The 22,538-nt window shown below is 37.5% G+C and overlaps 1 protein-coding gene across 11 annotated transcripts in view; it reads right to left on the reverse strand.

The window, feature by feature from the left end:
- CHD9 (chromodomain helicase DNA binding protein 9) overlaps positions 1-22,538 on the reverse strand; it is a 171,210-nt gene that overhangs the window by 46,838 nt on the left and 101,834 nt on the right. For all 11 annotated transcript variants that reach the window (XM_084757124.1, XM_084757123.1, XM_084757121.1 and 8 more), the window contains 11 exons: positions 19,360-19,603; positions 17,461-17,637; positions 15,161-15,304; positions 14,805-15,060; positions 13,799-14,009; positions 10,994-11,189; positions 8,111-8,278; positions 7,312-7,491; positions 4,928-5,038; positions 2,962-3,158; positions 2,205-2,404 (listed from right to left, as the gene is read on the reverse strand). In XM_084757124.1, the coding sequence (XP_084613250.1) occupies positions 2,205-2,404; positions 2,962-3,158; positions 4,928-5,038; positions 7,312-7,491; positions 8,111-8,278; positions 10,994-11,189; positions 13,799-14,009; positions 14,805-15,060; positions 15,161-15,304; positions 17,461-17,637; positions 19,360-19,603 (2,084 nt within the window). The remainder of the gene's footprint in view (positions 1-2,204; positions 2,405-2,961; positions 3,159-4,927; positions 5,039-7,311; positions 7,492-8,110; positions 8,279-10,993; positions 11,190-13,798; positions 14,010-14,804; positions 15,061-15,160; positions 15,305-17,460; positions 17,638-19,359; positions 19,604-22,538) is intronic.

Raw genomic sequence — 22,538 nt, forward strand, 5'->3', positions numbered from 1 at the left:
GACCTTCACACCTCACACTCGAGAGATCTTTTATCTCCCCAAGAAAAGCATCCGTTGGTTTAGAATCTGGCTGGAAGAGACTGCGGGTATGAGGGAGCTGACCTCCGTTAAGCAGCTGCAATCATAACCTTACCATTTCATGTCTGTTTTTAGAGGTTGCTGACTTCTTGTGTGAAACATACAAGAGTTTCTGCCCTTTTCAAATAATGAGCTAAGATTTAATTCTTTCAAGGTTAATAAAATTGTCAGCACCTCTATTTGCTTCCATGTTCCAAATTTTTATTGCTGTTTCCGCTCTCAGTCTCCCTACTGTTGAGGGCTTATGCCTATGTCTTTTTGCGTGGACTATAAGCATGTAAAAAAGTAGATGGAACAGTATGATAGAGCCACATATTCTATTACTATCCAACTCCAATCACTATTCAGCTCTGGCCAATTTACGTATTCTACACTCTTTCTCCAACTGCTCACACTGTTTTGACATAAATCAAAGAAAGATATTATTTAATTCATGAATCTGTTATTTACCTTCATCTAAAAGTTAAAGCATGTCTGGAAATAGAATAATAATAGTTTCTTAATACTGCATATTCTAATGTACAAGCATCTAGAAAAGATAATACATTTTCCCTGGGTTGTTTGTCTCTAAATTCAAGAGGTTGCTAAGATACATTATTTTAAGTTACAGTGGTTTTTTTTCTCAGCACTACTAATACTGGGGATGGGTATTTCTTCACTGGTACAAACTGTTTATGTACACCTAGAATCTACCCATTCATTAGATTTCGGCAACACACTCAGACTTGAGATGTAGGATAGTGAGTAGGCGGGAGAGCGGGGCACAGGACGCTCTCCAACGGAGACCAAACCAGTCCCAATCCTACAATTAATTTGATGAAAAAGTGAAGTTTTCTATTCTATAGAGCTGATCAAGATTAATACCTTACATTTCTTCCTTTACTTTATGCGTGGGCTTTACGGGGAAAGTGAAATCATATTTGTGTGATTTTTTTTTCACCTTACCTAAAGACTAGTCCTTCAAATTAATTAATTTGTCTCCTAAACTGACCACCTCATCCAAAAACAAAACAAAACAAACAAACAAAGAAAAAACCAGTTTGCTTCTGTGCTATCTTGGAAATGTGCAAAGGTTATAGCATTGTATCACAGTGTTTATTACAACCTACAGCTGCTTAATTAATTTATCTATATCTACTGTCTGTCTACCTAGCTAGAATGAATGGTTAAGGAACTTAGGAATCTGCTGGGTTTTTTTTTTTTGATTGGTTTTTGTTTGTTTGTTTTGTTTTTGTTTTTTTGGAAACAGTGTTTCTCTATGTAATAGCCCTGGCTATCCTGGAATTAACTCTCTTTGTAGACCAGGCTGGCCTCGAACTCACAGAGATCCATCTGCCTCTGCTACCAAGTGCTGGGATTAAAGGTGTGAGCCATCACACCCGGCTGTCTTTTTTGTTTTTTAAAAATACCACATATACACTGCACAAGACCATATGCTAGACAGGTAATAAAATATTTTGTGATTCTGAAGAACAAGACTATAACATAATTTTAAAGGCACAGTAATTCTTAATTTTTATAGAAAATCCAATTGTTTTATGGTAAAAGTTTGTTTTATAGAGAAATTAACATTCTGTTAGCAAAGCTGTGAAAAAAATACCTGCATATACCAATAATTGTGTTGTGAACTAGTCACTTTGGACAGCAAACTACTGCTTCACATACTCCAACAAGAGACATACGGATCCTGAGGACTCTCTAAAAAGCAGATTGTGAGGCCTTAAAATTCTGTGCTTACAAGATCCCAGGAGATGGTCTGACTGACCCAAGGACCATAGTTATGGCATTAAAGGTGCAGATACCCCCAATGGAGAAAGATTTACCCATAGTTGTGAGAAGAGTGTACAGAGTTCCTTCCTTACTCTTGTTTTCAACTGTGTCAAACTGGAACCAGAACGCCCATCATTAAAGAAACTACAAGTCAAAATATCTCACACGCATACCATGGAATACTAAGAAAAAGATGAAAAATGAGACACAACTACATCGAGTCATTGTGGATACGATGAGGTCAACAGTTTACAAAGCGATACAAATTTGACAGTGATATAAAGCCCTCCTCAATCCACAATCCTGGCATTTTCTGAAGCTCGGTTTTTGAGTGTTAAGGAAACACATATACTTGCCTAAGTGGTTTTGTAGCTCACGTGTCTGGCCATCCTCGGTGGGAGTGATGAGATCCCATATGAAGCCTTTAATTTTCTCGTCCCCTCGGTAGTGAATGAGGCAATAGGCCAGAAGCGCGCGGCAGATGATCTCTACATCGTGCTCGTTCAGCTGCCTCTTGAAACGCCCGTGGGATAGAATCTCTCTCCACCGGCCCCACCTGGTTAAGGGGACGGTCACAGAAATATGGACTGAGGTCTGAGCAAAAAGCATTAACTCATGCATAAAAGATGTTAAAAGGAAGAGTTCTGTCATTATGAGGTTTTACTAAGGTGTTCTCTTGAGTACAGAGCAAAGAAGAATGAAATAGTAATTTATAGTGTATCTTACTCTGGACAGACAGTGACACTGCTTCATATTACTGCATGGGCCATTTAAGAAGGAGGAGCTTAAAGTTAGTGACCACTAAAACATTGTAAATACAGAAAGACAATACATGCTACACATTGAAATTTGAGATACTTTAAAATAGACTTTCTTGGGGGCTGGAGGTCCTGAGTTCAATTCCCAGCAACCACATGGGGGCTCACAGCCACCTGTAATGTGATCTGATGCCCTCTTCTGGCCTGTAGGTGTACACGCAGGCAGAGCACTGTATACATAATAATAAATAAACAAATCTTTTAAATAAACTTTGATTCTAATAATATTGAAAACAGTATATATTTAAGCTTATATATAATTACTTATGACAAATAATATACATAATATTCTTACCCATAAACCAGTAGGTTTTTCTCAACTCTGAAGCATTCAGTTCTTCCATACCCACTGGACCGATCACAGGGTCTCCGGAGTTTGGGTTTTTCTTCTCCTTCACTTTCAGCTTCAGATAATTCAGCCAATTCATCTTTTGTGGCACTAAAGGGTCTGGTTTGCTTCCTAATTCTTGGGGTGTCGATAACTAAACTATTCTGTAAAATTTAATGTTACATTTAAGGAAGTTACTTAAAGAATTTTATTTATTATAAAACTTTTCAATGTTTAAATTATAGAAACAATAGTATTAGAAAAAATAAGTAACTAACAGATCTTCTATGCTATCAAGTCAACTAAAAATACTATTAAAAGTGTTATGATACATGTATAATTTATGTCATTATAATCATAGACTAAAAACAATTGGTATTTTTGGTCATTAGTATAAAAATTACTGTGCTTCTATAATCACCATAATATATTTTGGCCCAATTTCAACTTTATAATTTATTTATCTAAAGCTGATTAATAACTTAATTTGGGTTGCTTTCAACTTCATAACACATAAGGCTGAAGAAAAATTTTTTGACCTATGTTTACCTTAAAGACAAAAGGAAAATAAAATGTGCAGGAATTGGAATGCTGGTCACATATTATGAATATTTTGCAGATCTAGAAACGTTCAGTTCTGTATAAAATAATTGTGCCAATATATAAAGGTGAGGCAATATTGTGATCCCTCAGGACCAATTCAGCTAAACTCAGTGCAACTCATGTGTCTGCTTCTCTAATGTAGATACTACTGATACAAAATCTTTAAGACAGTTTCTGTTTAAAAGGAATCCAAAGTTTTGGCAGTAAGATATGTTAAAAATAAATACTACTCAGGATGTAATAGTTTACAAGGCAAGAAGAGTACAAAAGCTGGCTTGGAGTTAAGATATAAACAATTTTCAAAGAATCAGAATTTTGCAAGGTAGTCAATATCTTTACAAGTCCGGAAACAGGGACCCCAAATAACATCAGATACTCGGGAAAGCCCTGAAGCAGAAAAGGGTCCACAGTAGCAAGGAGGCTGGGATGAGAGGATAAAGTCCTGGTATATTTTATTTTGAACACAATGCAAAGTAGTTAAAGAATACGTATATAATGTTGATGTCTCTTATTATAGACAAGTAATATATTTTTTTGATTTTTTGAGACAGAGTTTCTCTATGTAGCCTTGGCAGTCCTGGACTCGCTTTGTAGACCAGGCTGGCCTTGAACTCACAGCAATCCCCCTGCCTCTGCCCTCAGAGTGCTGGGATTAAAGGTGTATGCCACCATGCCAGTTTAGACAAGTAGTCTTTGCTAAGCTTCTCTGGTAGAAAGCTAATCGTCTTGCTTGTCTATTTAACATATTTTAGAAGGTATACATTGAGAACACAGGAATATCCTGTTTGTTTTCTAAAGATGTCTGTCTGTCTGTATTATTTAATATATATGAGTGTTCTGCCTGCATGCACACCTGCATGCCAAAGGAGGGAATCTAATCCCATTTTAGATGGTTCTGAGTCACCATGTGGCTACTGGGAATTGAACTCAGGAGCAGACAGTGTTCTTTAACAACTGAGTCATCTCTCTAGTCCCGTTTTTTTTTTTTCTTAAACAACCCAGTAATTTTAACACTCATTAAGGGATTTACCTGCTGTAATTACTATCACGGTGGATTAGGGGTGATTTTACATTTCCCTCATTTCTTCTACATTTATCAACTGGAATTTTTATAAGGAAGAATTGTCTATTTTCCTTTTCCCAAGTTTTTCTTTTCTTTCTTTCTTTCTTTCTTTCTTTCTTTCTTTCAATGATTTGTGTAATTTTTCAGATGTATTTTGCTCATCATCTTTTAAGATTTTGATGACTTTCTCTATGACAGACACATATGTTCATATGTACATCTGCTACAAGCAGTTAACAGCCTGATGGCATTTTCATAAATACTTACCCTGCCGCTGATGGCATCAATATCTATTTCTGCTTTTTTAGCCCATTTTTGCCAAAAGTTGGGGTCATCTAAGGAAATATCTGTCCGGTTTCCAGATGCTACAAAACTTGCCTGAAATATAGAATAAATTTTTAAAGTACTTAGACCCTGAAAATTAACGATTATCTCTTTGCATCTACTGTACACAGAATTTGAATTTGGCATAAAAACACTCAAGGTGTGTTCCAATACAGTGACTTGAAATATCACAGCATTTGTTTAAGGCAAATGTTTTTTAATACCAACACAGGCTAGAGTTTAGGAGCAGAAATAAATAAGTTACTATTGTGAGTTAACCTGAAAGCATTCAGTAAGCAAGGACAATATCTTCTTCTTAGAAGAAACGACGTAAGACAGAGGCATATTTTCTAAAATACTCCAGGATCATTAAATGAAACCTGATGGGGGGAGGAGGCCAGACAATGGGACAGGAGGCCCCCATCAGAGGTCTTGGGGTGGGGAATAGTGCAGAAAAGAGAGGGAGGGTGGGAATGGGAAGATAAGATCCCCTCACTGGAGGCAGATGCAGAGGCAGACAGATTTTTCTGAGTTTTAGGCCGGCTTGTTTAGGATAGCTAGAACTACATACAGAGACCCTATCTCTAACAAATAAACAAAAAAGAAGGAAATTATGGTAGGATTTAATTTAAGATAGCACTTGTACTCCCCATTTAACAAATACATAATTAAAATTTTAAATTACGTGTGTGTGTGTGTGTGTGTGTGTGTGTGTGTGTGTGTGTGTGTATAGTGTGCGTGTTGTGTGCATGTGGAGGCCACAGATCATTCTCACCTTCTATTTATTTTGAGGCAGAAGCTCTCATTTTACTCAGAATTCACTGATCAGCTAGGCAGGCTGGCCAGCAGCTCCAGGGCTGTCTAGAGCTAAGTGTGCAGATGTGCACCACTTAGCCTGCTTTGTCGTGCTGGCTTTTAACCTAGTAGATCGAGACCTGAACTCAGGGCCTCACACTTGTGTAGCTGGCAGCAGCATGTTAATGCCTGAGCAGTCTCCTCAGTCTGTCTCATACGCCCTCTGCCTACCAACAGCAGAATGGCAAGCACATCTGCGTGGGTTCTGGAGAGCAAACTCAGGTCCTTTTGCTTATAAGGTGAGCACGTATCGACTGGGCCATTCCTCTAGCCACCCTTATAGTTTGTTCTGTCTTTATTACACATTACTCCTTTTCTTTCTGATTAATGGGTACAACTGTTTCTAGTTATTACATGTATTCCATTTTACTAGGATGAGAAGAGGACAGACAGGTAAAACTTGATCAGAACAGATTATCTGTTATAAAGGTGAAGACTTGGCTCAACAGGTAGACTGCTTGCCTAGTGCGCAGAGAGCCCCGGGTCTGACACCTAGCACAACATAAAACTGGCTATGGGTGCTGGCATACCACTGTGATCACAGCACTCTATGAGGCAAAGCAGCACACTCAGCTGCGCAGTGGTATCCTTGGCTAAGTTTGAAGCCAGCCTGGGCTACAGGACAGGCTCTCTCAGAACAAAGCAAAACAAAACAAAAACCCACAAGTGGTTATTGGAGTTAATTTAGTATGTTCAAAGATGAAAATGAAACAAAAGATACAAATATTTTTGGAAAGCAAAATGTAAACACCACTCCCATATTTATAAATTAGGACCTGTGATGGCTGTTCTGGTTATCAACTTAACTACATCTTCAGTTAATAAAAACCCAAATGGCTGGCTGGAAACACATGGGAGGGTTTTTTTTTTTTAATTAAATCATTTGAGGTTGGAATACCCACTTCTAATCTGGGTCTTTGAGGTGGGAAGATTCATATTTAATCTGGGCCTCACATTTTGCTGGAAGCCTATATGAAGGACATGGAAGAAGGAAGTCTCTGCCCGTTTGCCCTCACCCTTCTTTGCAAGCCCACTCTGTCACTGGCATTGCAACCTACTTCTCTGGGGTTCTGGTGCTACTGAAGACCACGTGAGACGTCCTGTGTCATGGACTGAACGACTCTTGGATTCCTGGCCACTGTTGGGTTAGCTGGACCACAGCCTAGAAGTAACCCTAATAAATCTTCTTGCTATATATACAGAGAGACTCATTCTGTAAGTTCTGTAACTCTAAAGTAGCAGTTCTCAACCTCCTTAATGCTGTGACCTTTTAATACAGTTCCTCAAGCTGTGGTGACACCAACCATAAGAGTATTTCATTGCTATGTCATACTTGTAATTGTGGTGCTGTTATACATTGTAATGTAAATCTCTGATATGCAGGGCATCCGATACGTGATCTCTGTGTGCGGTTGCAACCCACAGGGAGAGGACCATTGCTGGAGAGAGCCCTGACCCTCACTGTGAGTCACCTTAGCAAATGTTGACCCACGGCCTTCTGATTCAATTGTAATAGTTTTTGTACGACGGAGTAAAATCTGGTCGATATCCTCCTCACAGAACTTAGAGCCTTCATCTTCCTCCTCCATGATGGCTCCATATGCACCTCTTCGAAGCAGGTCTTCTATTTCCTTTTTGGAAAGCTGCTGGATCTAAATAGAAAAGTAATTTTTAGATGTTATATTACTTTAAACATCACAAAATAAGGGAACTACCCCTATAGAATACTAAAAACATGCAACATCTTATTTTGGGCTTGGTCCACATGTGAGAAAGAATTCACTAAAATAATATATTAAAGTTATTGACTGATTTTTGTTGTTTTAAAAACACGAATCACCACTTAACTAAAACTAAATCAATAACTAAGTTTAGTACTATGATTAATGTTAAGCTAAATACCTAAGGCCAAAAAAACAAAAACAACAACAACAAAACCCTACAACAACAACAAACAAGCCACAGCCAATAATTTACAAGAGAAAGCCAATGCTAGAAGTTGGTATTGTTTAATAGCTGAGACGCTCCCGGGAACTCTAGTATGTTAAGCCATGACACAGATGTCCACAGGAGAAGGTAGAATGTCTCTGACTTGGAAGGTTCCTAAGGTTCTGCAGTTCTGAAGCTGCATGTACAGAACACCAGGCACTAAAGTACCAAACATTTCTCCATTCTGAAACGCCCTTTGCACAAAATAATATGAATGCTATGGTCCTGGAGGTAAAACCAAGTAAAAGTAACACAAAAGCCCAAGTGAAAAACTATACATACACCGCTGACATTACTGTCTTTTCCACTCATGCTCTGTAAAACAGCTTTATCTAGGCCCAACTTCAAGCTGGCTCGGTCAAACATCTCCCGCTCATATGAGTTACGAGTTACTAATCTGTAGACTTTAACTGCTTTGTTTTGACCAATTCTATGGCAGCGAGCTTGGGCCTACAAAAAAAGAAAAGTTACAGATTACACTTCACAAGATACATGTGATAGTAAACTATATATAGAACAGGAAAGCATGAGAATTTTTTATATGATAAGGAACAATTAGCAGTAAATTGGATTTTAAGATTGTAGTTATAAATTCATTAAGGAAGTGCTTTGTTTAATTTTGTTTTGGGGGATTTCTTTCTTTCTTTCTTTAGTTAGCTCACTTTACATCCTGGTCATAGCTCCATCCTCCTCTCCACCCAGTTCCCTCTCCCTCCCTCTTCCCATTCTCTCTCCTCTCTGTCCTCCCTAGCTCTTCAAGTCACATCAGGACTGAGCGTGCCCTCTTCCCCTGTGGCCTGGCAAGGGGAAGTGATCAAAATGCAGAATTATGAGTCCATGTCAGAGACAGCTCCCACTCCCCTTACTGAAGGACTTACATGAAGTCTGAGCTGCCACTGGCTACATCGGGGCCCTGCTTAGTTGGCTCTGTTGGTTTCTGTCCCCTCCAGGTCCTACTATCCTTGCCCTCACTCTTCCATAAGACTCCCAATGTATTGTCCAATGTTTGGCTGTGAGTCTCAGGGTCAGTATGTTTTTGAATTACGTAAAATTAATCAATGTATTTATTTATCTGTTTGCATGTATGTTGGCAAGTGTGTGCCAATGATCAAGTATAGAGGTCAGAGGACAACTTTTGGGAGTTAGTTCTCGCTTACTGTGTAGGAACTGAGGATTAAACTCAGGCCGCTAAGCTTGGCAGCAAGTGTCTATCTACTGAGTCATCTTGCAAGCATGAATTATTGTATTTTAATGGGGATACGATTTGGCAACCTTTATTAGAAATGCAAATTCCTAGTGAGTGTGGTAGTTCGTGTCTATAATCTCTGCATTTGGGAGGCTAGGGTAGGAGAAGCACTTTGGGTTTGAGGTCTGTCTGGGCTACAAAGTTGAATTTTAGGTCAGCCTATCCACAACATGAGGACCCTTCAGCCTCACCCCAACTCCACGGCTGCCAAAAAAATCAATCAATCAATCAATCAATGAAAATAAACAAGAAATTGTGGTGGGTGTAGTGCCATATGCCTTTGATCCCAGTGCTTGGGAAGTGGAGGCCGGCAGACCTCTGTGAGCTTAAGGCTAGCTTAGACTACATAGTGAGGTACAGGCCAACCAGGGGTACAAAGTTACTCAAACTAAAATAAAAAGATTTAAAAATAATGACAATAAATTTAAAAATAATAATAAAATTTAAAAACTGAAAACTTCTGGCTATAAATATGACAGTAAGCGGGAACCTCTATACTTGCCCTGGTGTAACAGGCTAGTCAAAATTCAAACTTTCATGCTTTGTAAAATGACTTCGAGTTGTGTTATAGGGCGTACTTGAAATAGAAATAATTCAATATTTATAATTAGATCCCAAAATTTTGTAAATTTTACAAATATAAAATATTTGAAACTTAGAACACTTCTGGCCACCAAAAATGTAAATAAAGAATCTTCAACCTGTAATTTTAAAAACGAATACAAAACCTACAAATAGAATGTTTAGTGGACAGTAAGTCAATCTTTAAGTACTTTAGTCTAACCCAAAATTTTCCAAATTTTTCTGTAGTGCACGATGAAAGTCTTTGCAGTATATTTAGGTTGACAGTGGGTAAACCTGAACTGGGGGCTGAGGTGACTGGAGCCTCAGGTGACTAACTCACCACCTTCTCTTTAATGATAAACTAATCTCATTATGTTGTAAGAAGTGGAGACAGGAGGTTATGAAGCTATGTGTGTGTGTGTGTGTGTGTGTGTGTGTGTGTGTGTGTGTGTGTGTGTGTGTACACATACATACTGAGTTCCTGCTAACTGGCATTTGGAACAACTCCTTATTTCAAGGAGTCTACAGAATATATCATCTTTCTCCTAAGCTTTAACCCATTCTGCTCATCTCCAGGGCATAGCTGGTTATAAATGCAGAGTGTGCGGATGCAGTCCTGGGGCCCTAATTACTCAATTACTCAATGAGGCTAAGGCAGAGTCTCAACTTCAAGCCAATTTTAGATATCCTATGTGATGCTTAGATTACATTAGGACAAACATGTAAATTCTAGTATTTTAATTTTATTATGTGTAAGATATAATTAAAGAACAGCTTAAGTCTCTTAAGTTTATATGATCTCTTTGAGGAGGCAGAGATAGAACTCAAACCTAGGATATCACCTTTTTTTTTTTTTATAGGGGATCATTCTTCCACTGAGCTAGGTGACCATGCCTCACATTTCATTTTTCCATGATGTATTATTTTATTACATTTGGTGTTTTGCTTTGTTTTGTGGCAAAGTCTCACTATATATACCCTTGGCTATCCTGAAGCTGGCTATACAGATAAAGACGGCCTCAAATTCAGAGATCTGCCTGCTTTGGCCTCAGGAGTGCTGGGATTAAAAAGCATGTAAAATCATGCCTGGCCGAGCCATATATTTTACAGAAAAATACTGTATTCAATTATTTACATGTTTTCATAACTTAGTAAGAAATACTACAAAACGTGCTTTACTATAAATCTTATTATCATTAAATGATAATTAAAATAATTCCACTATGTACAGGTGTTCCATAGAGAAATATATGTCAATCTGTATAAAAATAAAAGATGAGAATTACCAACAAAACAAAAAACCAGTAGCATGAATTTAAAAAACTTTACATTCCTTTTAGCCAAAAATTTATTACCTGGAGGTCATTTTGAGGATTCCAATCAGAATCAAAAATTATGCATGTATCAGCTGCAGTTAAGTTGATGCCCAGACCACCAGCTCGGGTACACAGGAGAAAAACGAACCGATCTGAATCCGGTTTACTAAATCGATCTATAGCTGCTTGTCGAAGATTTCCTCTGACTCTACCATCAATCCGCTCATACAAATACCTATTTAAATGAAAAGCAGTAAGTTTAAAAATTGAATATAGAGAAAATAAAGAACACTCAGCCAATCAGTGGCAAAGTCAGCTTCTCTGTAGCGCACAGTGTCTGCTATAAAGTTGAAAAGCAACAGCATTGCAAATATTTTCTACATTTGCAACACAAGGTAACATAAAGATACAAATGCCTGCATTCCTAGATGCACATCTTATATAATACTCTTGCTAAAAATCCCATTTTTGAATCTGGGTAATGTTGCTCAGTGATGGAACACTTGCCCTGATTGCATAGGCCCTTATCTGACTAACACTGCACAAAAACAAAAACAAACAAACAAACCTATGCTGCTGATGTCATCTTAATAATAACGCTGACAGGATTACACAAGAAGCTGTTAATGTCCCCCATGATATCCTCTCAGCTAATGCAGCAGTGTCTGTGGAGAAGAGCTAAAATACTGTGAAAGTCTTTACAGTCATTATACAAAGCAATAACCTTTAACATCTTTTATTCTTTCCCATTTAACATTAATTTTTTTTGTTTGTTTACTTTTGTTTGTTGGAGACAGGTATCTCTGTGTAGCTCTGGTTATCCTGGAACTCTCTCCATAGACCAGAATCTAACTCACAGAGATCCATCTGTCTCTGCCTCTACCTCCTAGTACTAGGGTTAAAAGCATGTACCACCACAATCTGGTCAACATTCAATTTTTTTTTTTTTTTTTTTTGGTTTTTCGAGACAGGGTTTCTCTGTGTAGCCTTGGCTATCCTGGACCCGCTTTGTAGACCAGGCTGGCCTTGAACTCACAGCGATCCACCTGCCTCTGCCTCCCGAGTGCTGGGATTATAGGCATGCGCCACCACGCCCGGCTTTCAATTTTTTAATTCTAAGACATCACATATATATTATTTTACAAACTATCACAGGGATTTAAATGTTATTTATTTGTCATAATTCCTATGGCTTTTTCTACATATTTCCTAGTATTTTGCTACAAAATAGCATAGTTTCTAATGTTACTCATAATTTACAAAACAAAACCAAAAAACCCCAGGTGTATCTCTGTGAGTTCGGGGACATCCTGATCTACAAAGTGAGTCCGGGATAGCCACTGCTACACAAATTTATCTTCATATAAGAGCTCTGTCTTGAAATAACAACAAGAAAAACAACAAAGTCTTGAGAATTTTCTATGAAAGTCATCATCTGAAATCTGTTTACACAGATTTATTTCCTCATAAGAGCTATTGTTGCTCTTTGAGAAGACCCAGGTTCAATTCTCAGCATCCACACCAACATCAGGTGGCTCACAACTGCCAGGGTATTTGACTCCCTTTGGCCTCCCTGGGCACCTGCACACATGTGGTGCACATAAATTCACATAGGCACAGATGTATACAAACGAATAATAAATAAGTATTCAAAACAAGAAAATGTAAAAATTTTTATTTATTTTTATTTTTATTTTTTGGTTTTTCAAGACAGCATTTCTCTGCATAGCCTTGGCAGTCCTGGACTCACTTTGTAGACCAGACTGGTCTTGAACTCAGATATCCACCTGCCTCTGCCTCCAGAGTGCTGGGATTAAAGGCAAGTGCCACCAGGCCCAGCTAGGAATTTTTAAAGGCAATATTGTGATGCAATGATCTTATATGGCATAAAATTGAGAGAAATACACATTTTAGTATGAGCTCATATAAATGGAAACACTGCTCAGAAAACCAAGGCCTCAGGTTCAAACCACTGTACTGCAAAGGAGAAAAGAAAGTGCCAATGGAGCTTGGAAGATTTTTTTCAGTTGGAAAAGTGCTTGTTATGCACAGGTGAGAACCTGAGTACTCGTCCCAGGTGTCCATGAAAAAGTGATATCCAGGAACAGTGGCCTGTGACCAGGGCTGGGAGGAGGAGACAGGCTAGCGATCCAGACAACTGTTAAGTTCCAGGTATGGCCCCATGCACACACATACATACTGCACATACCACACAAGGTAGCTAGCAATAAAAATGAGCTATATAAATATATATATGAACTAACATAAACTTCTACTTAGGTAAAGTGATCAAAATTTTTCCTGTTGAAGATAGCTGAAGGCAGGTGATGGTGGCAGTGATGCACGCCTTTAATACAAGCAACTAAGGAGGCAGAGGCAGGCATATCTCTGAGTTCAAGGCCAGCCTAGTTTACAGACTGAATTCCAGGACAGCCAGGGCTACACGAAGAAACCCTATCTCAAAAACAAAACAAAACAAAACAAAACAAAACAAAACAATCAAACAAAGAGCAAAAACAAAAAATCAGCAGCTGAAATTTCTGATTTCCCTATACAATATGTTGATATGAAATTGAGCCTAATATTCTCATAAAACATTCTATATATGCTCTGTTTATTTATATAAATACTGATGTCACTACTGTTTTATTCTCATGAACAAAAGACTGAAACAGAATAACAAGCCCATATTAAACAAACCAGAAAAGATTAAATATAAGCTAATTTTACAGAGCATATAAGAGCAATTTATAAGTTCTAATTATAAACAATGAAATAAAACAGAAATAGAAATATCACACCCAAGTTTATGAAGTAGATAAAACACACAGTGCGCTTTTGTACCTTTTATGGATAAGATAGTCTTCCAGAATGTCAAGGCAGCGCACCATCTGAGAGAAGATGAGCACTTTGTGACCTCCTGCTTTCATCTTAGGAAGTAACTTGTCAATGAGGACCAATTTACCAGCAGACTGGATCATTGCTTGCAGGTGAAAATCAGGTGTAGATGGACAGTATGTATCTCTAAATTCTCCAAGTATTTTTTCCTCAGCACCTATCAAAAAAAAAAAAAAAAAAGACATGATAAAAACAATGAAAAAATTCAGGAAACTTCCAGCTGTTGTAGTTTAAATCAGAATTGGTGCTCCTCTTTTATTTGTGTGATACACAACTTTCTAGTGGCAATGACATTGCTTTTATTAGAATTATTTAACTGTGTATCTAACCCTCTGCCAACATGACACTTCTTTTCATTGAAGATACAGACAATGTGTTGAGAGTCTTTAAAGTCTTTAGAGTTTTGTTTGCTAAATAGTGAGTGAGTGTTACTAGAAAAGAATGAACAAAGCTACGGGCTGCAGGGCACAGTGGCGGCTCATGGAATGCTGGAGCAGGAAGACTGCGCTACACAGCAAGACCTTACTGTGTCCTCCTATCCCATTCTAAATCACCCCAAAACCAATTGAAACAAACAAAAAAGCCCTCAAAACCAATAAAATAAAATAACTGCATTTCTAATCCAAAGAAACAAATAGGTATGCTTTTAAACATGCATATATTTTTTAAACAAATGGTTAATATTTTTAAGAATGTTAATTTTGGTCATACCAAAGGGTGACTATAATTGATCTGGATGTGACTGCTAGGCATTAAAGTAAGGAAGCAGGAAAATCAAAAAGGAAGCCAGATTAGGTCATGCTGCCTCTGACGCTCAGATGCTTGTAAGTAAGCACTCTGAACAGCATAAAAAAGTAATAACACTGGGATCGCTGTAAACAGTGGTGCTTTGCTAATTTATTGATTACTATTTCCTGGAAAGGAAGATGACTATTGCAATTATTTTAGCTACCTTTGATAAGATATGGATGATTACAGCATTTCCTGAGCTCCATCATGGTATTGACGAGGTTAGGTACGTTAGTTTGTCCAGCTCCTTTGGATAAAAATGAGAAGTTCTTCTCTAAAATAGCCCTATAGTATTTCTTTTGAATGTTGGTAAGCTCTACTTCAATAATAGTCTCTTCCTTAGGTGCCAATTTCTTTTCCACATCTTCTTTTAATCGTCTCAGCATCATTGGTTTAAGGATAGCCTGAAGTTTTTGTACCTGAATAAAGCATGACAGAAATATGTACACATTCAATTATCATAGAAAGTAATTATAACAAGAGACCTGATGTGCTTATTTACAAACAACCAACAGACACCTGTTCCTCCGTTTTCAGATCTCCAAATTCTTGCATAAATGTGGATTCAGAAGGAAACCTTAAGGGTTCAAGAAAGTGAAGAAGGCTGAACAGTTCTTCAACTGTGTTTTGGAGAGGAGTCCCAGTCAAGAGCACCTTGTGTTCCTACAGAAAACGAGAACAACCGTGTAAACACCTTAGTGCTGAAATTAAATGGAGGCGTCTATAGGTTGGTTATCCCATGTTCACTGTATGACAAGCACAGAGTCTCTGACCATACCATTCAGAGATCAAGTCAAATGCAAGACAATACCTCGCAATGTGCTAGCCAGCCAGTTAAAAACAAAACATCTTTATAGACCTTGCAACATAGTACTTTCTACGTTATTGTTAACTATGCATGCCTGCAAAAGCTCTAACCATTTAAAGAACCATATTTTCGATGTCGTTAAGAACAAAAAGGCTGTCTCCTTGAATGTAATTATCAGTGTGAGAATTTGTGCTTCAGGGAAGTTCAGTTTCAAAATTTAGATATTGATATTCAGCTATTCACAGAAAAGTAAAGTGTTGAATCACTGAGGTTTTAATCCAAATAAGTAAATGGCTGACTCGAATATGCTTTGATTATGGAACTCCATCAATATTTAAGAGAAAGTAAGAATATTTTAATAACACAATTATTACAAATTCAGTTGATAATTTTAAGTTTCCAGTATATCTTCATATCTATATCGACCTATCTATAAAATAAGAATTGGTCTCAAAAGACAGACAAATAAATGTGAATACAGGAGTGAGGAATTGAACTGGGTATTGATATACATAAGGGTCAAAAGGGGGAACTTTAGTTTTTATTGTATGCGGTTCTGCTGACTTGCTCAAGTATTCATGCACTAATGATGTGACAGTAAGTAAAAATAAATGTTGCCAATATATACATTTAAAAGAAACAAACATGCAAACAATAATATGATCTTAAGAACCTCTATTATTAATTAGGGCAAACACTATGAATGTATGGATTGGATTTTTGGTTGGTAAGATGGCTCAGGCAGTGAGGGCGTTTGTAGCCAAGCTGGGCAACCTGAGTTTGATCCCCAGAATCCACCCGGTGCAAGGAGAAAACTAACTCTCCCAGGTTGCCCTCTGACTCTACATGTGTCTCAGAGAAAAACAGGCTTGGGTTTTCTATCATAAATGATGTGAGAAGTTTTAAGTTATTTCTTTTATTTTTAAGATTGACTAATAATTACACCATTTCCCCATATGCCCCTCCATGCTCTTTTTCAAATTCATGGCCTCTCTTCTCATTATAATAAGTATAACTTGTTCATTCTTTATAATGTTACTTGTATGCAGGTTTTCAGGTTTGACTATTTAGTATTGGAAAACCAACTGGTGTGCTCTTTGCTGGGAAAACTATTTCACCCGCCCTCAGCATCCTTACTCCTGTATTCCTTGAGCAAGGCTAAGGCCTGGGGTCCTTCCCCATCCACTTTAGCATGTCTATTGCTGTTGTTCTCGTTCAGCTCACGTTTAGGCAGTCATGGTGGTATGGCCTTATGGGTGTAGCTTGGTATTCCTAGGAGATACAATCTTACAGCAAATGCCTGTTCCACTGGCTCTTACAATTTTTCCAACTTTCCAACCCCTCTTCCACACTGATCCCTGAGCCTCAGATTCAGGAGTTCTATTGTAGAGGTATCTCTGTTGGGGCACCACAACTCTGCATTTTGATTGGTTGTGGTTTTCTGTAATGGTCTCCATTTGTTGCAAAGAGACGTTTCCTTGATATAGAATAAGAAATGGCTTTCTAGAAAGGAATTTAAGGATTGAAATTTTGTGGTCTTATTTTCTTTTCAGTAGTACATAGCTACAGGTTTCCTCTTTTAATTCTTATTTTGTGTGTGTGTGTGTTGCCTGATGTGTGTAACAAGTGTAGGTCTATGCCACAGAGGCTAGAACAGGACAGAGGATGCCACAGAACTAGAGTTGTTGATGGTTGTGAGCCCATGGAGATGCTGTTAATTAAACCCAGGTCCCTGGCAAGGGCAACAATTGCTCGGAATTGTTGACCCATCTTTCCAGGCCCTCTTCTTTTAATTTAATAAATAATTAAATGTGATTTTAGAAAGTGGTATGGCTTTATAACATATGCAAATTAAGGCCATGTAAACAAAATGTCTCAATTAGCAAGACAGGATTAAAAATACAAATTCAATAAAAATGTAAAACAATGTTTTAGCACTAGTTCTGAATTTTCATGGTCCTTTACTATCTAGTTAGGAAACTAAGTCAAAATGATTCTTTAAGTTACTTACCAGGTTCATGAGTTTCAGACCCTCCAGGAGTTTACAGTTTTTATTTTTTAGCCTGTGTGCTTCATCAATAATGACGCATCGCCATTCAATTGCATTAAGTTCTCCACAGCCCCCAAGAATCATTTCAAAGGTAGTGATGATGGCTTGGAATCGGTAAGCTCCTCGAATGATACGCCCCTAGAAATTACCAAATACAATATACTGGTAGAGTGTCTTAATCTCACTTTTTATTTATTAAATCTCACATTTATTAAATGGCATAAAGTGGAGTAATAACACTTTTTATAAACCATTTTCATTGACATGTTTACAAATGCAGACATTGAAACAGAGTTTCATTATTAGAAATGTATTAGATAGCTGTTCAATAACACTACCAAAAGATCATCTCTATGGGGCTGGGAGGATAGCTCAGTCAGCAAAAGGCTTGCTCTATAAGCTTTAGGACCTCAGTTCATTTCCTAACACCTGCATAAAAAGCCAGCTCAGTGTGGTTTCACCAGGCAGGTGAAGTCAGGTGGAGGCCTGGGGACAGAAGCCCAAGCAGTCTAGCCTAATGAGTTCTAGGACAAAGAAAGAAACCATATCTTCAAAGGTGGATGGAGTTCCTGAGGATGAAACCCAAGATTGCTCTCCAGCTTTTACATGCCATGTGTACACACACACACACACACACACACACACACACACACACACACACACACACACACACACACACGGCATGCCTACACATGTGTATTATTTAAATAAGTAAGTATATCCTAGTAAAATGTCAAGAAAAAAACTGAGGCCAGATATGGTGGCATATATTTTTAACGCCAGCACCAAGAAGGTACAGGCAGGCAGACATCTGTGGGTTAGAAGCCATCCTTGTCTACATAATGAGTTCCATACCATTCAGGGACACATAGTAAGACTGTCTCAGGGGTAAGAAGGGGTGAGGGGAAATTAAGCCAATTATTTAAGTGTTCATTATAAAATCTAGCCAAGACTATTTCAGTACTAATGTTTGTTGTTTACAAAGGCAAACAAATGAGTATCATAATAGGCACGTAAACAATTTATTCTAGGAAAACTTACTGAGCATCTGTGTACTAGTCTTGTTCTAGTGGCTAGAGATACGAATGGAAGTAAAACAAACTAAAGTGTTGTCCTAGTGGAACCTCATATTATTGCTCCTAATACAGGACATGACTGGTAAGAAAGGCAGTAAGCACTGTGACACAGAGCAAGGCTAGGAATAAAAGTACGATTATAACAGGCTTGCAAATGATGGCTGGCAGAGTATTACTGAGAGGTGACACACAGGTAAAGAGCTACTAATCTGGAAACTGACAGAAAAGTCTAACAAGACACTAATAAGGGGATTTGATAGTATCTAAGACTTTGTGGCTGCCGAAGTGAAACAGTGTAAAGCTACTAAGGACAGGGTCATAAGAACCATTAAAAGTGTTGTCAGACGTGTCCAGGTCTGATACATCTTGAAGGTACTAGAAACAGGTCGCTTAAGTTACAGGTGGGGAATGAGAAATGGGGAAGACTCAAACTCTATTTTACAGCAGGGGAATCAGAGAGTTTTATCAAGAAATAATGTATAATGTAAAAGGAGTTAGAAAAATAAAAATAAATTATTCTGGTTAAAAAATATAGACTACATTCAATTTATGCATTTGTATAAATCAATATACTGTGCTATAGTGAACTAGAAAATTAAACTGGCTTTATTTAGTCATTGCTTCTTAACTACTAAATCTATCACAATATAATACTAAGGAGCTTAACATAAGAGTTAAATTTACAATTAAAATCCATCTCAAATTGTAAATTGTTGACAAATAACACTATCTTATTCAGCCATGGTCTTTTTAAGAAAAATAAACAAAATTAGTAGTAGCATACCTGTGAATCCCTGAAGTACATCTCATATTGCTGAATCATCTGTCTGCTAATCAGACTCCCATGATAAACCACAACATTAATATCAGTCCATGTGCGGAATTCTCTTTCCCAGTTTGCAATGGTAGAAAGCGGTGCGATGATCAGGAAAGGTCCTCTTATACCAGTCAGAAGTATTTCGTAGAGGAATGTAATTGACTGAATAGTTTTACCAAGACCCATTTCATCTGCTAAAATGCAGTTTCGTCTGAAACAAATAAATATGTTATCTATGCATACTTGGGCTTTTCTGAGTGCTATTATTTTTAAAGATAAATGTATAAAAAGAAGCAAAGATTAAATTAAAATACTTGCATTTATTAAAACATAGAAAGTTGCTGATATGCAGAGTAAGTTCAAGATTACAATTTTACAATAATCCTGTAAGGGAACACTAGAGATTTTTATAGCTTCAAAAAGAGATATTGCCCAGAAAGCACTTGATTTTAAGAGTGAAATGGCAAGAGCGAGGCATGTCAAAATATTCGGGGGGCACTTATTGAATACCTTCTATTATCTCAGGACAGTTGAGAAGATGGGATACAAAAGAAATAGAACATGTTCTCTACCTTCCAGGGCTTGTATCTATTAGAGAAGCAGACATGCAAACACCTAAATAAGTAGTCATGCAATGTGCCATTTTAGAAAACAAAGTTAGCACTGGCATTCATATGTGGCGTTGTGTTAAAAGAGTCTACAGAGTCTGAAAAACAGATAGCCAGACAGACAGACCAACACAAAACCAAATAAGCATATAACTAGATCTTTCCTCTATACATTCTGATTCAGTATGTATGGAATAAAATCTAAGCAGCTGTAATTCTTAAAATAAATGCTACAAATGACTTTGCTATGTGGCCAGTAAAGAATGTATAAAGTAAAACTGTTCTTATGGAAGACCAGAGGGATATGAAAACAATAAATTTTAAAAAATGGCTAGAAGAAAGTTCTTGGTAAGATTTTTTTTTAAGGGCAAAGCAAAGGATCAGAAGTGCAAAAAAATGTTATGAACTAGGGGACCAAAAGTTGCTTAATATGATCAATAAGGAAGAGAGAAGGCAAGAGGTAAGTGTGATAAGTGAGATCCATGAACGGAATAGAGTGGACATCATTCTGTTGGAGTCAGGTACTAAACATCTTTTAAAAATACAATAAAATTAAGTTTGCATTGTAGCTTTACTCTAGAGCTGTGGTAAAGATGGTAGAGAGTGAAGGACTAGAGTTTGGGCACAAGTAGTGAGGTGCTATAGTAATACAGGGACAGGGACTAAAGAAACTGTTAAGAAACATACCAGAGTCACGACAGCTTGGCCCTGTCTACCAACTACATGTATGAAGTAACAGCCAGAATTTAGTTTGGGTGAGTGAATGAATTGTGTTATAATTAACCATATGGGAAATAGGAGAAAGAACAAGTTCGATATATAGAAAATAAAAGGTAAGATTAATTTTGAATCTGTTGAATCAAATATTCAGGCAGGTAAAGACAAAAAATATGGAATCATAATTCAAGGCTTTAGGGATAAAGTTATGGAGCCATTAAAACATTAACTAGTCTGAATAGGGAGTGGGTAGGTTGTTGAGATGCCTAAGGGAAAATAATTGTGGAATCTAAGAAATGAATTAAAGATAAAATCCAGGGCAAGAGGGAAAAAGCAACAGCTAAAATATAGAACGGGAGGAACATGCAAACCATTGAAAGTAATAATCATGGATGTAAAAGATCTGGGAGAGAGTTACACTGCAGACGGTGTGGGAATTAAGAATAGGAAGAAAGTTTAAAGGAAGAAATGACAATTGTATATATTCAATGCAGGAGAGATGGACTGAAGGCTAAAAATAGTCCATTAATTGGGAAATAAGAAATTCAGAAAAACAACAAAAACAAAGTCTAAATCTGGATATAGCACCACACGCCTGTAATGTTGATGAAACTAACACAATGGGATTATGAGTTTGAGGCTAGCCTGATCTACACAGTAAGTTCTAGACCAACATAGGCTACAGGGTGAAGAACTAACACAACAGAAATCTGGGCCGTAACAGATTGAAAAGAAAACAGGGGATGAGGAAATAAACGGGGAGCTCTAGTTTTTCAGGCATTGCAAATCCCGCTTGAGGTAGTTAAGGAAAAGCAGAGGCAAAAAGACTCCCGGTTTTCTATTTCATTTTAATCAATACCCAAATTGCTTATAGACTTAAGCAAAGAAGTCTTGCAGCATGGCCTGAGGATATAAAAGAGGATGTACAAGACAGCCCGTAGAGTTGAGGTAGCATGACTGAATCATGGCTGTGACACACGAGGCGAGAGCTATGACTCTGGAGCCGAGCTAGAAGGATTAGACTGAGAAGCCCCTGTCCCTGCAGTTACACACTGCTACAGAAAGAAAGTGACCAGGACGAAGTCACGCTAAGGGCTGAGAGGAAACTGGTGAAGGTTTAAACCAGGCAATATAAAAATGCAAAGGCGCTAACAAGGGAAGACAGTTTTTAAAATGTATTATTATTTTACCTGTATGATTCCTTTGTGGAAACAATGATTAGTATTTATAAGGCATAAACGAGAGAAGAGAACCCTGCATGGGCTAGCAGGCCATTCTCACTCCACTGAACTAAACCACGTAACTCAACACAACTAAGTGTAACAACTCAGAAGGATGATGAGAATGAAAACAGGAAAAAGCAGACTTTCAAAGCAAGTGCCATTGAATTTTTGCTGTCTTAGGAGTAGCAATTTCACTTGCTATCCATGCATGCTACTAGACATACACTTCATTCTCACTTAGGGTACCATCTTCAACTCATTTGACATTATCATTTTACCCCAATTAGGTACTTGAGATAGGTTTGATAAAGCATTTTGGACAACTTAGAAAATGAACATTAGCTAAGGGAAATTTATTGTTATATTCCCATAATCTTATGTTCAATTAATTAACTGTTTAACATTCTATGTCATTTGAGATTACATTAAATATCACAGCTCTATCTAATTTCTACTGGTGTTAGCATACAGATACAATTGTTGACATAAATTGTATGTTGAAAAGCTAAAACATAGTAGATAGTTTCAGACTATAAGAAAGTTATTTTAAATTTAGCTATTAATCAATATGTGAGTGATGCATAGTTAAAAGAAGCAA

This window comes from Acomys minous (assembly GCF_964271855.1).
Source record: "Acomys minous genome assembly, chromosome: 14".
Lineage (NCBI taxonomy): Eukaryota > Metazoa > Chordata > Mammalia > Rodentia > Muridae > Acomys > Acomys minous.